The sequence below is a fragment of the Cyprinus carpio genome, chromosome B17 (genome assembly GCF_018340385.1).
Source record: "Cyprinus carpio isolate SPL01 chromosome B17, ASM1834038v1, whole genome shotgun sequence".
In the NCBI taxonomy this organism is placed as follows: domain Eukaryota; kingdom Metazoa; phylum Chordata; class Actinopteri; order Cypriniformes; family Cyprinidae; genus Cyprinus; species Cyprinus carpio.
In genome coordinates this window covers 27,667,310-27,681,893 of record NC_056613.1, presented here as the reverse complement: position 1 = coordinate 27,681,893, position 14,584 = coordinate 27,667,310, and the positions used below count along the sequence as shown (strand labels likewise).

The window sequence follows — 14,584 nt, the reverse complement described above, 5'->3', positions numbered from 1 at the left end:
GAATCTGCTGAGAGTCTGCAAGCAAAGCTGCCAAATACATAAGGGCAATAACACATCTGTGACAGCCCGAGGCCTACGGGAAAGTGCCAGCCGATGGGCTCCGCTGGTGTCTGAATCTGCTGAGAGTCTGCAAGCAAAGCTGCCAAATCAAACACTGGGCTGCCAAGGGCTTCATTCCCAGCGTCAGAATCAAACCCCAGGAAGATGTCAGCGCTGGGTTGAGTGAGTCTATTTGACATGCATGAATCCACCTCACAGTCTGTTTCTGCATGTGCATCAAGCTGGTTGAATGCACAGAGCATGTAATCAATGTCTGAGTGACTCTGATATTCAATATTGGGTAACACAGACTCATTCATCACAGGATCTCCATCATCTGTTTCTTCTAAACCCCTGAGCGCTGATTCTGAGAGGTTTACGTCACTGTCTATCCTCTCTGACTGCCGACACACTCTCACACCAGTGTTTCCATCACACAAAGATGCTGCAGGAGCTTCCATCTGATAGACGTAATGCAGTGGTTTGTGCACGTCTTCGTGCATTTCCTCCTTGTTCAACTCTTCTGGTGTCTTTTTCAGCTCACAGTCGTCCAGTAGATCTCCCGGCGCTCCGTGAGGACTCTCAGTGTCCCTGTGGTCTGGATCTGGAGCAGATGCTGTGTTTCCCGTGCTGTTCCACTGCAGTAACAGGCCTGACTGCTGCTGTCCAGAAAGAGCACCGCCACCATCCCAAACCTCGTTGCCATTAATGTACAGCGCCTTGCACCACAATTCTGTGGAGAGAGAGAAGATATAAAAGTGACTATTTTTGAAAAATAAACATTTTCTGAAGTTACCGGTACTGAAAAACTACAGGTACCACAAAATAAGTACCATGGGTATTTTAAAATAAAGTCGATTTCATTCCCCACTGCACTTCTGACACGATCCCAAACGAGATCCATATGAATGCATGCAATATCCCTGTTTCTGAAATGAAAAGAGATCACATGTGACCTGCTCAACCGAAACACGTGAGTAAGTCACATGGGGTGTCAGGGGCTAGTTGTCACATGAGGAAGTCATAATCAAAAGTACTGAATCAAGTCCTATTGAACAAATGCTAATTTCCTTTAATAGTGGTTAGTTGGTTGGTTTCAAACACTTCAAAACATAAATTGAAATTTTTCCAATTAACAACAATCCAGGTGCTGTGTTAATTTGTAGGGCAGCAGAATTTGACCAAAATTTTGATATTATATATCAATCAATATGGCTATAAAAAATTATTTATTATTATTAAATAAAAACATCTCTTCCATCTTTATTTGACCCTCTAACTCTTGCAATCTCTATTCTAATTCTATTTTTAAAAAGACTTGCCTTTTACACTTGCACTCTATTTATTTACTGCTTGTTTTCTTAAAAAACTAACACTAGCTTGCTCTATTCTTTTTCTATTCTACCTTTTTTCTTTTTATTTATCATATAATTAAAAAAACTTGCTATGTGTACTGCATTAAGCTGAGACTTGTTATAGTACTTGTATATTATTGCTCTTTTTTTTATTTGGATTGCTTCCATTGTCCTCATTTGTAAGTGGCTTTGGATAAAAGCGTCTGCTAAATGACTAAATGAAATGTAAATATAAAAATATACAAATTACTAAAAAACAATATACGTGTTAATATTGCAATGTTTCACTGTAAAATAAAAAAAAAAGAGTATTTAAGGAAAGTAATGAAATTTATGGTTGTTAAAATGTATTCATTTTCAAATGTTAACTAATCATTTATTTTGACAGAAAACCACAGGGAGCTGAAACCTCTCTTTTTTTGATAAGCGCTGGTCATTAAAAGTTGCCGAGTGTCTTGTTCTCAGATGCAGGTTAAAGCGACTCAAACTCACAGCAGATGCAGATGGAGTTTGTGTGGAGCAGCATTTACTGCAAATCGAGGCATTCTGAGACTTTTCAAACACCACTGGATCATGAGCTGCTTGTGAGTAGGGCTGGGCGGTATATCGAGTTTGTACGATATATCAATATAAGCAATATGGTATGAGGCAATACGGTTTATATCGATATACAGTAGTTTGATACGAGCGCATCTGAAAATACAGCGAAGTGCATAATCCAATTTATTCTAAACATGTGACAAGCTTTATATTAAGGGCTTTAAAAAAAACTTGTAAGACATAGTATAGTTTATAGTTTCGTATAGTTAAAATGGCTCTTACAGAAAAGCTGGAGTGCCGCTGACAGAGACGCTACACGCGCTGTTTAATGTGTTTGAGATGTGCTGTTTTTCTTAATGCATAACTTACATTTTACAGGTATTCTCCATCTGTAAATGTTAGAAAGTCATGGAAATATTTCCATTTTGCTGTCAGGAGTGCATGAGCCTTTTTCTTTCGCTACTCTCTGCTAAACTTCAATGAAGGAGCGCCGCTGCGCGTATGCGCGCCAAACAGACAGAGTGCAATGAAATAGCAATCTTCTTCCACTTATCTGGGGCCGGGTCGTAGGGGCAGCAGTCTAAGCAGAGACGCCCAGACTTCCCTCTCCCTAGACACTTCCTCCAGCTCTTCCGGGAGGATACCGAGGCATTCCCAGGCCAGCCGAGAAACATGTCCTTGGTCTTCCCCGGGGCCTCCTCCTGGTGGGATGCGCCCAGAACAACCCCCCCAGGAAGGCGTCCAGGAGGCATCCGGAACAGATGCCGAGCCACCTCAGCTAGCTCCTCTCGATGTGGAGGAGCAGCGGCTTTACTCTGAGCTCTTACCGAGTGGCTGAGCTCCTCACCCTATCTCTAAGGGAGTGCCCAGTCACCCTATGGAGAAAGCTCATTTCGTCCGCCTGTATCCGGGATCTTGTCCTTTTGGCCATGACCCACAGCTCATGACCATAGGTGAAAGTAAGAACGTAGATCGACCGGTAAATCGAGAGCTTCGCCTTGCAGCTCAGCTTCTTCTTTACCACAACAGACAGGTGCATCGACCGCATCACTGCAGAAGCTGCACCTATCCGCCTGTCAATCTCCCGCTCCATCCTTCCCTCACTCGTGAACAAGACCCCAAGATACCTGAACTCCTCCACTTGAGGCAGGAGCACTCCATCAACCTGAAGGGGACAAGCCACCCTTTTCCGGCTGAGAACCATGGCTTCGGACTTGGAGGTGCTGATTCTCATCCCAGCCTCTTCACACTCAGCTGCAAACCGTCCCAGCGCACGCTGAAGGTCCTGGCCTGATGAAGCCAACATGACAACATCATCTGCAAAAAGCATAGATGAAATCATGTGGTCCGAAACCGGACAACCTCCGGCCCCTGGCTGTGCCTAGAAATCCTGTCCATAAAAATAATGAACAGGACCATTGATAAAGGGCAGCCCTGCCACAGTCCAACAAGTCTGACTTACTGTAGGTAATGCGAACCAAGCTCCTGCTCCAGTCATACAGGGACTGGACAGCCCTTAACAGAGGGCCCCGGACCCTATACTCCCGGTGCACCCACCACAGGATGCCGCGAGGGACACGGTCGAATGCCTTCTCCAAATCCTCAAAACACGTGTGGATTGGTTGGGCAAACTCCCATGAACCCTCCAGCACCCCAGCGAGGGTATAAAGCTAGTCCAGTGTTCCACGACCGGAACAAAAACCGCATTGTTCCTCCTGATTCAAAGGTTCAACTATTGGCTGAATTCTCCTCTCCAGAACCCTGTCATACACTCCACAAGCAATGCACAGGAGTGTGATCCCCCTGTAGTTGGAACACAACCTCCGGTCACCCTTCTTGAAAAGAGGGACCACCACCCCGGTCTGCCATTCCAGAGGCACTGTACCCAACCGACACGCGATGCTGCAGAGGCATGTCAGCCAAGACCGCCCCACAACATCCACGGACTTGAGGTACTCAGGGCGATCTCATCCACCCCTGGTGACCTCACACCAATAAGCTTCATAAACTACCTAGCCCTCTGCTTCCTCATTCACCAACGAAACCTCTGGTTCCTCATTGGATGAAATGTTGGTGTGACTGAGAAGATCCTCAAAGTATTCCTTCCACCATCCGACAATATCCCCAGTTGAGGTCAACAGCTGCCCACCTCCACTGTAAACGGTGTTGGCAGGGCACTGATTCCCTCTCCTGAAGTGCCATATGGTTTGCCAGCGAGGCCAACCGATAGTCTTTCTCCATGGCCTCACCAAACTCCTCCCAGACCCGAGTTTTTGCCTCCACAACCACCTGGGCTGCAGTCTGCTTGGCCTTCCGGTACCCATCAGCTGCCTCAGGAGTCCCACAAGTCAGCCAGGCCCTGGTAGGACTCCTCCTTCGGCTTGACGGCATCCCTTACTTCTGGTGTCCACCACCGGGTTCAGGGATTGCCGCCTCGACAGGCACCGGAGACCTTACGGCCACAGCTCTGAGTGGCCGCGTTGACAATGGAGGTGGAGAACACGGTCCACTCAGACTCAATGTCTCCAGCCTCCCTCGGAATCTGGTCGAAGTTCTGCCGGATGTGGGAGTTGAAAATCTCTCTGACAGGGGGCTCAGTCAAAGATACCCAAAGCTGCCCACGTGAGCATTGAAGTCCCCAAGTAGAACGATGGAGTCCCCGGTCAGAGCACTTTCCAGCACCTCTCCAAGAAGGCCGGGTACTATGGATGTACCAGTTGACCGGCCATAAATCGGAACCGGCTGGTTTTTGCTTAAAATACGCGATCGGCAATCGGCCATTTTTGGCATTTTTCCAGCCGATTTTTCCGGAAGTGCGCCCGCGTGCACAGACTACATTGTAATCATTCGCTATCATTTCATTTGTGTGGAAGTATTTAGAAATCTTTGCGCAGACCACGGGCAGTCATTCAGCACTGGAAGTGCAGAGCTACATGTCTGAGCCACAGATAGCAGGAAGTGAACAGCCGCTGGTGTACTGACGCACAAATAAGAGCCCCTTTCCTGCGCGAGCGTATTGTACCTGTCCGCGCCCTACACAAGTGGAGATAGTGAAGGGATGTTCAACTCAACTTCTCGTGTGTTGGATGAGAAACAAAACCAAACAGACTAAACTGTGACAAAACTGAAATGTAAAAAACTGAAATTTTTTTTTTTTGTAAAGTAGAACTTGCATACACGTTTGAAAAGCCAGAAGTAAACGTCAGTTCTGTATAAGATGATTTTTTTTACCTTAAAATTACATTAACTTAATTTGATTTAAAATTCACCTGCTGTAGCACACTGAAAAAAAGTGTTTTAAAATTTTTTAGGGTAATGATTCACATCTATATTTTTTTAACTTAAGCCAATAGTTATTTATTTTTCATTGGCTCCAGTAAAAAAAATACAGATGTGAATCATTACCCTATTTTTTATTTTTTTATTTAATTGGACGAATGAAACACTTTGCATCTTAGTTTTATTCGTAACATTTTGGAATAATTTATTTATATAGCATACTTGTATTTAGTCTCACTGGTAAAAACTTTTTTATTTAAAACCAAATTTAAAAACTAAAACAAATACTGAATGCTGATTAAGAAACATCTTCTAGAATGTGTGTTGATTGTGTTGTTGCCTTTAATTTCACATGGTTACAGTTAATCTTTTCATTTAAGGCCAGTTCTATGTTGTTTCAACCCAATTCAAAAACAAAGCTAAATGCTGATGTCTGTACCATCTGTTTGTATTGAATGTAGCCTACTTACTGTGCAGTCACTGCCGTTAATTTCAGATGTTTACGGTTATTGTTTTCAATAGCCAAAAGCCAGTTTGGCCTGTTAAATACCAAATAAACATCTTATGTATATTTTCCTTCTTTCTTGTTTATTGCTTAAAGAAAAAAAAAAAAATCGGAAAATCCATATCGGAATCGGCAATTTTCCTTGTAAAAAATCGGTATTGGAATCGGCCATGAAAAATCATGATCGTGCATCCCTACCGGGTACTCTACACTGCCATTCGGCCTGTAAGCACAAATGACATTGAGAGACATATCCCCCACCCGAAGGCGCAGGGAAGCAACCCTTTTGTTCACCGGGGTAAACTCCAACAAATGGCGGCTAAGCTCCTCCTTGAACTGCCACCTTATCATGGTGGAGGGGTTTGAGTAGCCGAATGATCCAAAGAGCTATGTTGTCCTGGGCCCGGTTCCCCAAAACGTTCTTATCGCTAAGTAGTTCTTAACCTATTCCTTAACCTCTCTCTTAATGTTATGGCACGATTCCCGACACGTTCGTACGCTAAGTATATCTTCTGTAAGTCACACTTTCGTAAGGTTGGTCTGGACCATTCGTAAGCTCTCTCTTAGCGTTGTTTGAGCTCAAGGCGCTAGTCGCCGCCACTGTGCAGCAGTCTTTAGAAATCAGCGCATGGTATGTTGGTATGTTGACAATGTTATGGCTCAAAAAATATTTTATGTTATGGACATTTTAAGACTAATAATAAAATATGTTCTCAATGGATACAGGCCTATTTATGAAGTTGACTTTATTTGGTATCAGAACTAATATGGTGGTAATTGGCCTAGGCTATTTCGTAATGTCATTAAAGCGTTTAAATTGGCAAATCACTTTTGATAATTAAAAATCTGGCAAACAATTTGGGTCTAAATGGCTAAGATCTATAAATGGGTAAGCATGGTGGTGTCCAGTAAGCGACCAACTATGACAGCGATTCAACGTGTCCTTGTATTGAATCAAAGACGGCGCCGGCCTCGGAGCCGTTTAATCCATGTCATTTTTTTTTATTCGGCAAAACTTAAGCCCTTTTGACATTTTGCCTGACGTGCTATATTAAAAAAAAATTCGCCTCCCAAGACAACTCATTATGGGGCTGCTGGACCTTCAGGGCTTAAAGAATTTTGCTTTAAGCCCTGAAGTCCAGCTGCTTGCAGCGCTAAGGTTTTTTTGCTACAGGGAGCTTCATCGAGGTCGTGGGAGAGGGCTATGGCCTAAGCAAGACCTCGGTGTGGAGGTGCAGCCACACGGTCACCAACGCCCTTCTGCGCCATGCCGGGGATTACATCCGGGGAATTCTGATTGTAAAGTACCTTACCATTAATATAAAAGTGTATTACATAATTTTTAGAAGTCGTTAAACCCATGTCAAGAAGCGGCACAAGTGGCACAACGGGATAAGGAGGGTGGATGATTAGTGAGGGATACCCGGTTCGTCTACCCGTCACAACATATCTACATAACATATTTCTGACGATTTAATAATTTAATTAATAGTCTATATTTTACGGATAACTTAAACTATGTTGAAATAAATGTTACTGGAATAATTTGAGGAATGTTTCGTTTGCATATAACGTGTTGTCTTTCTTAACACCTTAATGCACCTTCGAGTGAAGTGGAAAATTGATTCCTGAGCAATCGATGCCAGCTAATTCAGCACCTTCACTTAGGACAGCGCCTTTGTAACGTCGAACGTAAGAGGCAGCGTGATAAGAAGCTTCCTAAGGGACATTTCGGGGAACACACTTAGGAACATAAACAGCTTTGGTAAGATATATCTTTCGAGTCTTCTTAGCGCGCTAAAGGTGAGCGTTATCGGGGAACCGGGCCCTGGGCTATATGCCCCCAGTAGGGTCTCCCAAGGCAAACAGGTCCTAGGTGATGGGTCAGGCTAAGAGCAGTTCAGAAGCCCTTTATGAAGTCTTTAAAAACAAGGACCTCATGGGGCCCGGCCGGGCTTAGCCCGAAAGAACAACGTGGGGCCGACCTCCCATGCACCCACCATCTGCGGGAGGAACCGGAAGGGGCTGGTGCATTGTGAATCGGGCAGCAGTCGAAGGTAGGGGCCCCAACGACCCGATCTCTGGACACGGAAACTGGCCTTAGGGACGTGGAATGTCACCGCGGTGGTGGGGAAGGAGCCTGAACTTGTGTGGGAGGTTGAGAGGTACCGACTGGAGATAGTTGGGCTCACCTCCATGCACAGCTTGGGTTCTGGAACCACGTCCCTTGAGAGAGGCTGGACTCTCTACCACTCTGGAGTTGCCCGCAGTGAGAGGTGGCGGGTTGGTGTGGGGTTGCTCATAGCAATGAAATAGGAGCGCAATAATTCTAAAATATTTATTTCACTGATTTATTTGTAGTTGGACAATGTGACATATGTAGGATGTAAAACCTACAAATAAGTGTATTTTTATGACAGCACTGTGACTCTAATGGGGGTAATCAAAATAGCCTAACACAACTCTGTGCTTTTGCTCTTATTTATTTTCATTTTTAGTTAAGTGAATTTAACTTCTGCTTTAAAAGCATTATTTTTGTTTTTAGACTGTAATGTTACAATGTTAGAAAAAAATGTGATTTTGACCCTTTTTTTGCACATAATATATAGGCTTGCATTGTTACATTCACTTTATTAGTTTTTATAGCCTTATGTATTGTTTCGGTGGACAACATTGGGTAGTATGTAAAATATATATTAACTATAGATTTTTTTTTTTTTAATCCAGACACCAAAACGAAAATACAGAGATATATACCTTATATCGTAAATCGGCCAAAAATACAGAGATATGAATTATTGCCCTGCACTGAGTACCTGAACACAGTTCTGTGTTTCAGTCAAACAGAGGATATACTCATTTAATGAAGCCACAGCCTTTGTGATTTCAGTTTTCAACTAAAACATGCAGCCTGAAATTATGAATGCTGTCTTTCACTATTAATGCTTTAGTGTCATACTAGAGTTATATTCCTCTTGTCTGGAGATTTTACAACACTTCTTTCTGCAGCAGAAATACAAAGAACTACTCTTTGTTACACCAGAACTATAATAAAGTGTTTAAAAAATCTGAAAAGTTCTCATTCAGAAATCTGATTCAGGATTCATAGTATTTTTACACTGCTATTTTTATTGGAGATGTAGCAGCAGATAATTCTGCAGCGGATTCGAAATAAGAAATAAAAACACAGAAAACAAGAGAGAAAGTAACAACCAATATTGTGTCTAAAATTCAAGTTACTGAATAAGATCTTGTTGTCTTAATGAACAGTTGTGTAACAGTAATCATCACACACCGGCTGGGGAATGAGAGCAGCTGCCTGGTTTGTCAGCATTAATGAAAGGATGAATGATCGAGAGAACTGATCGGTGACCACTAATAACACCGCACACCGATAATTAGCCTCACTTTAGCGGAGTAACGTTAATGAGTCTACATCTACTCCGACAAAAGCCACGAAACACCGTCAGCTTCTCACCTGAAACTCTGCCGATGAGCCTCGAGAGCGGATACAGCGCGTAAAACATCACGCTCGCGATCATGATCACCGGCGGACTGCGAACCAACTTTATCCACAACACTGAACGCGAGGGGGCGTAACGGGCGTTAACAGCATGACGACACACGCGGCGCGATGACGTCACGCCCAACCGTCTCCTGATCTTTGTAACGGTTTAAAAATTCCCTGGTGGTCTTTTTTTAATTGAAGTGCATTTTTTTCACCCAAAAATCGATTAATTAAACATGTTTTGCTCTGAGCATGAAAAAAACGTGAGATTAATTTAATCGAAATTATATATAAATATATAATAATATAGAAAAGAATAAATTATAATTGCATATAAATCTCCCCCAACCCTGTATGCATACCCCTTTAGCAGCATTATATCAAGCTGAACTGATGACACTGATCTGCAGGATCAGAGCTGAAGCTCATCAGGAAGGATCTGTCCACAGAGGCCTGTAAGCTGGTGAGAGTCGTTCCTGTCAGATACTTCCTCAGGAACCTGGGCTCTGCCACCATTAACCTCAACCATCATGGACCCGCTAATCATGGCTCTCGCGGTAAGACTGACCCTGTCTGATGTTTGTGATGATCTCAGACACTCTGTGTGTGTAGACAGACATGCACACCACAACCCTGGAGCCGGCAGACAACGTCCGGATATCTCATGGAGACACTGAGGGCCAGTTTCACCATTCACAATCATGTAAGTCTATCCTACGATTCTCATGTGCATGTTGTGATGCATCTGTCCACTAGCAAAGCAACAACTCCTGGCATCTTGCATTATCTCTCTGACAATCATCTTCAGTCTGCTGGAGCCGAGTGCGTTGCTGAGATGCTCCTGGAAAACATTTCCATTAAATCATTAAAACGGTCAGGTATTTCATGCATATGTGCACACAGCACGATCAGCTGGTAAACCTGATTCACAGTGACACAGAACGCAATGTTTATGCTCACAAGGAATAATTTTGCTGAAGATGATGCCAAATGGTTTGCAGATGCGTTTGCTGTAAGTTCATGCACCACCGTCTGTTTATGCATCATAAATCTAGTTAAAGAGATCGATCACCCAAATATGACAACTGTGTCATCATTTACTCACCCTCATCTTTTGTCCAAATCCATGACTTCCTTTCTTTGGCAATACACAAATGGTAACTAAACCATTTTGGTGCTAATTGAGATCCACTGTGTGGGCTAAAAGCTGAGACATTTCCCCAAATATCTTCTTTTGTGTTTCACAGAAGAAAGAAAGTCATACAGAAGAGAGGAACAACATGAGCAAGAGTGAATAAAGACAGAATATTAGTTTTTAGGTAGACTATAGTTACTCTTTCATCTAAAAGAGGGAAGTGAGAAAAATATCCACTAGATGTGGCTGTTTCTCAAAAAGAGATGCACTTTAAAAGTTTGAGCATGTGTGACATTGTACATCAATAAAGTGATTTTTCTTCAATTTGGTCAAAAAAAGAAGACAAGAAAAGGCACAGGGGGAGTGTCTGAAACACTTTTAGATTTGGTTTGCTGTGCACTTTTTATGGGTGTTCTATTCTATTCTATTCTATTCTATTCTACTACAATAAATAAGTGATTGTGAGTTATCTCACAATTCCGACTTTTTCCTTTGCAATTCTAAGTTTATACCTCACAACTGCTACAAATAATAATAATATTAATGATAAACAAATAAAAAGTCAGAACTGTGAGGGGGAATTCTTGCAATTACCATTTTTATTTCTTATCCCGTGACTGGAAAAAAATAAATAAATAAATTGTAATCTGTAAAATCCGAATTCTGTGGGGGGAAATGGGCTTCCATAGTTATACAGTATTTAATGAAACCGTGTAAAATCACTTTAAAATATCTTTTTATATTACACCTTACATTATATTTCATTATTATAAATATTTTCCCATAGTGCTTTTAGTTTCGTAAGATCAATGCATACAGGGTCGGGCAAAATCCCATTTAAGAATTGGCTGAGAGTGAGTTTGGCATGACAAGAATATGATTTTACACATCACAGACTAAATGGCAAATCAGAGTCATTTTAAAGCAGGATCCCAGATTTTGTAAGTACCATGTGTGATAAAGTTAATTGTTTTCTGACAGATGGAGTATAACTCACTAACAGTGAAGGGAGCTCTTAGTTTGATCAGTGCGGTCAAGAACACACCCAAAACTGCCATCGAGGAGATCAACATGTGTGTGAGTTCAGAGAGTCAGTTCTTCTGAGCGGCAGTCTTCAGTGGCATGCAATGCACAGTACAAAGATACATTTTCAAAATCGACAGAACTGTTATTACTTATAACTTTTATTGCTTTCAATTATGACTGGAAACATAAATTATCAATAAAAATAAACTAACTATATCCATTACATACATAAAAAAAAATAAACTTTAATAAACAATACAAAAAACAAACCTTTTTCCAAATACATACACAAAAAAAACCCTTAACATCCAAATATCCACACAGTCACAAAAAACAAACTCATTTTCAAAACAATATAATTAAGTTCAAAAAGTGCAAAGGCAAACTCATTTTCAGTGCTCTATACTGATGTGCAAACATTAGTGCTTCACTTCAATATTAGATAAAGCACAAACGTATATTTCATGAAGCATTTATTTTTATTATAAGTAGTAGTACTAGCTGTTGTTTGTGTGTTTTAATTGTTAGTCATCTTCTTTTCAGGGCCATTAGTTGGGTACTCTCTAAAAACCACCTGACTTTTCATGTATGTACATTTTCACCAGTTTGGCTGAAACTTGAATCACAATTGATTTGAATTTGGTGTTAACATGTTTCTAACAACTCAGTTTTGTGACTTTTTAAAGATTACTAGGGCTGTGTTTATATAAGTACAAAATATCTTATCAGATCAGATATTGTTGCATGCATTTAAACAAAAAAAAAAAAATGCACAAGATCGGATTTTTTCGTATCCAGTTCAATCCCAAAAGTGGTTTTACATATATCCAATACTTTATGCAATATTTCAGTGTGGCGCTCACATTAAAAGCCAATGAAATGTTTGGTTCAAGGTAAAGATTAATGGAAACACAGATACTGGATACAAGTGAAGTTAAATGTAAAAAGTAAGAACAAAAAAATCGGGTATGGATAAAAGACTGGACCTGGGCATTAAGACTTGCAGTGTACATGCAGACTAGAGTTTTAGGTCTATATTACACCATTTTCAGTTCTCATTGCACAGGCTTGCAAAAAAAACAGACCTTTAAAGTGCAGTTATTATTGCTGATTTATTACACCTCAGAAACCCGGCAGACACTAGGAAACAGATGATGCGAGACCACCGGCGCCAGTTGCGTAAAGTGGAGTCCCGGCAGAAGAAGGAGAAGTAGAAGAGCGACAGGATCCTTAAAACCTTTGAGAGCGCAGTAGAGGCCGTCTCTCCACGGAGCTCCATGATAATATCACCAGGTGCTGCCAAAGAGGACTCCAGCGGCCTTCAGCCATTCTCTGCCACCCCGCTCAGCTCCTGGCATCATATAATCATGTCCAACAGCAGGCGCTACTCTGTCAATAACATGAGCAGCGAGCATGTGCATCTTCCCATGATAGGGATCCCCTCTGGCTCACCAGGCATGTGCTCATCTTCCCAGCCGAATCTCTTCGCCAGCATCCATAAACCATCCACCAGCAAACCTGCTTCTGCCCAGGGAATGTACTCGAGGTCCAACCCAACCCACAGCTAACCTGACTAGATCCAGGCCGCCGTTAAACACTGAGCCAACCAGTAAAACTAAAGTAAAGAAAAAGAAGACCAAGAAAAGAAATGAAAAGATATTACACCAGAAGTTTATGGTGTGCATGTCTGTCCACAAAGGCACGATTTTCAGTGAATAACTTCATAAATTTGTGTTTGGTACATCAGAAGCCTTGCAATAGCACATGGGATATTTGGACTATTTAATCTTACTTTGTCAACTATATCGTATTGGTTTTCTTGTATTCATGTATATGTGGTTTTGCACTGTTTTCACTTTGTGCTGTTTTATTTATATGCATATGCTTTGGAAATGTGAAAGTAAGATATTTGTCATGTTAATAAAGAACTAAAATTGAAACTGGCAGAGAGAGACAAATTTAGTGCATAATTCCATGTCAGTGAAACTTAAAATGAAGTTGGGTTATTAAATTTGATTAAATTGAAAATTAAGAGAGACTCTTAAATGGTATCAGAGCACTGTTAAGCACAGTGGAAATACATGTCAGATTTAACTGAACAAAATGCATAAAGGAAGAAGGTCTTGTTTGTGACTGCAATTATTATAATAGCTTTCTAGTTAATAAGGTGGTGTTAGGCACTTTGAAACATGCTATAGTACAACCTTTTATTTCAAAGGTCTTGGAAAAAAGTCAGTTTTCATCTTACTTGAGTGTTTTCAGTATTTTTGATACATTTCAGTCTTGTTTCAGGGAACGACAAAGTACTGAATCTGCTTTGTTGAAGGTTATCAATGACATTTTACTCACTCTTGACTCTGGTTCTTGCTGTATTTCAATCTTGTTTGATAAAAAATTGCAGCAGTTTGACACAGTAGATCAGGATTTTTTTTTTACAAAGACTAATCATCATGTAGTAAGGTTTCAGAGCCCTGGCTGGAGTGGTTTTCCTCAGAGAATCTTGGGCTCAAGTCTCTTATGGTATTCCACAGGGTTCTGTTTTGGGTTGTCCAGTTTGATTGTCTGCATGACATAAAATACTGGTTGGACATGAATCTTTTACAGCTAAACAATGGCATCAACTCTGGCCTCAGACATTGTTAATCAGCTTGGTCTCCTTTCTTCTAATGTGCGCAGCTGTGCCAAAAACCTTGGTGTTACTTTTGAGCCCTCACTGTGTTTTGATAAGCAGATTTTCTTTTCTTTCAGTTAAGATCTATTGCTAGACTCATGATGATGCTTGCTAAGAAGGACCTGTTATTCACGCATTCATAACATCAAGGTTGGACTACTGTAACTTGTTTGCCTAAATCAGCTTCTGATCGCTTGCAGCAGCCATTTTTTTCTGCTCTTTGTTTTTAAAGCTTTGCATGGACTTCAGTATATTTTTAAACCTCTCACACTGTACAATGCTTCGAGACCCCTTAGATCAGCTAGTCATTTACTACTCTCAGTTGCTTGTTCTCATTTTAAAGCTAAATGTGATTGGGCTTTCTTGGTGGCTGCTCCTAGACTCTGGAATAGTCTTCCTCTCTATATTAGATATTCTCTTTCTAGTTCTATATGTTCAAATCCTCTTTGAAGGCTTGATGTTATTCTTTGTGATTTATTTATTTTTGAGGGTGTAAATTTTTAATTTGTCCGTGTTTTGTTTTATC

General features: G+C 41.2%; 1 protein-coding gene and 1 pseudogene across 1 annotated transcript in view; one reads left to right on the top strand and one right to left on the bottom strand.

The window, feature by feature from the left end:
• Window positions 1–9,348, bottom strand: part of LOC109054905 — a 12,334-nt gene extending 2,986 nt beyond the window's left edge. The window contains exons 1-2 of the mRNA XM_042742067.1: window positions 9,197–9,348; window positions 39–772 (exon numbers count right to left, since the gene is read on the bottom strand). Coding sequence (XP_042598001.1) covers window positions 39–772; window positions 9,197–9,260 — 798 coding nt within the window. The 5' untranslated portion in view covers window positions 9,261–9,348. The remainder of the gene's footprint in view (window positions 1–38; window positions 773–9,196) is intronic.
• An 824-nt stretch (window positions 9,349–10,172) lies between these two features.
• On the top strand, window positions 10,173–13,106 carry LOC109089652 (annotated as a pseudogene).
• The last annotated feature ends 1,478 nt before the right edge of the window (window positions 13,107–14,584 follow it).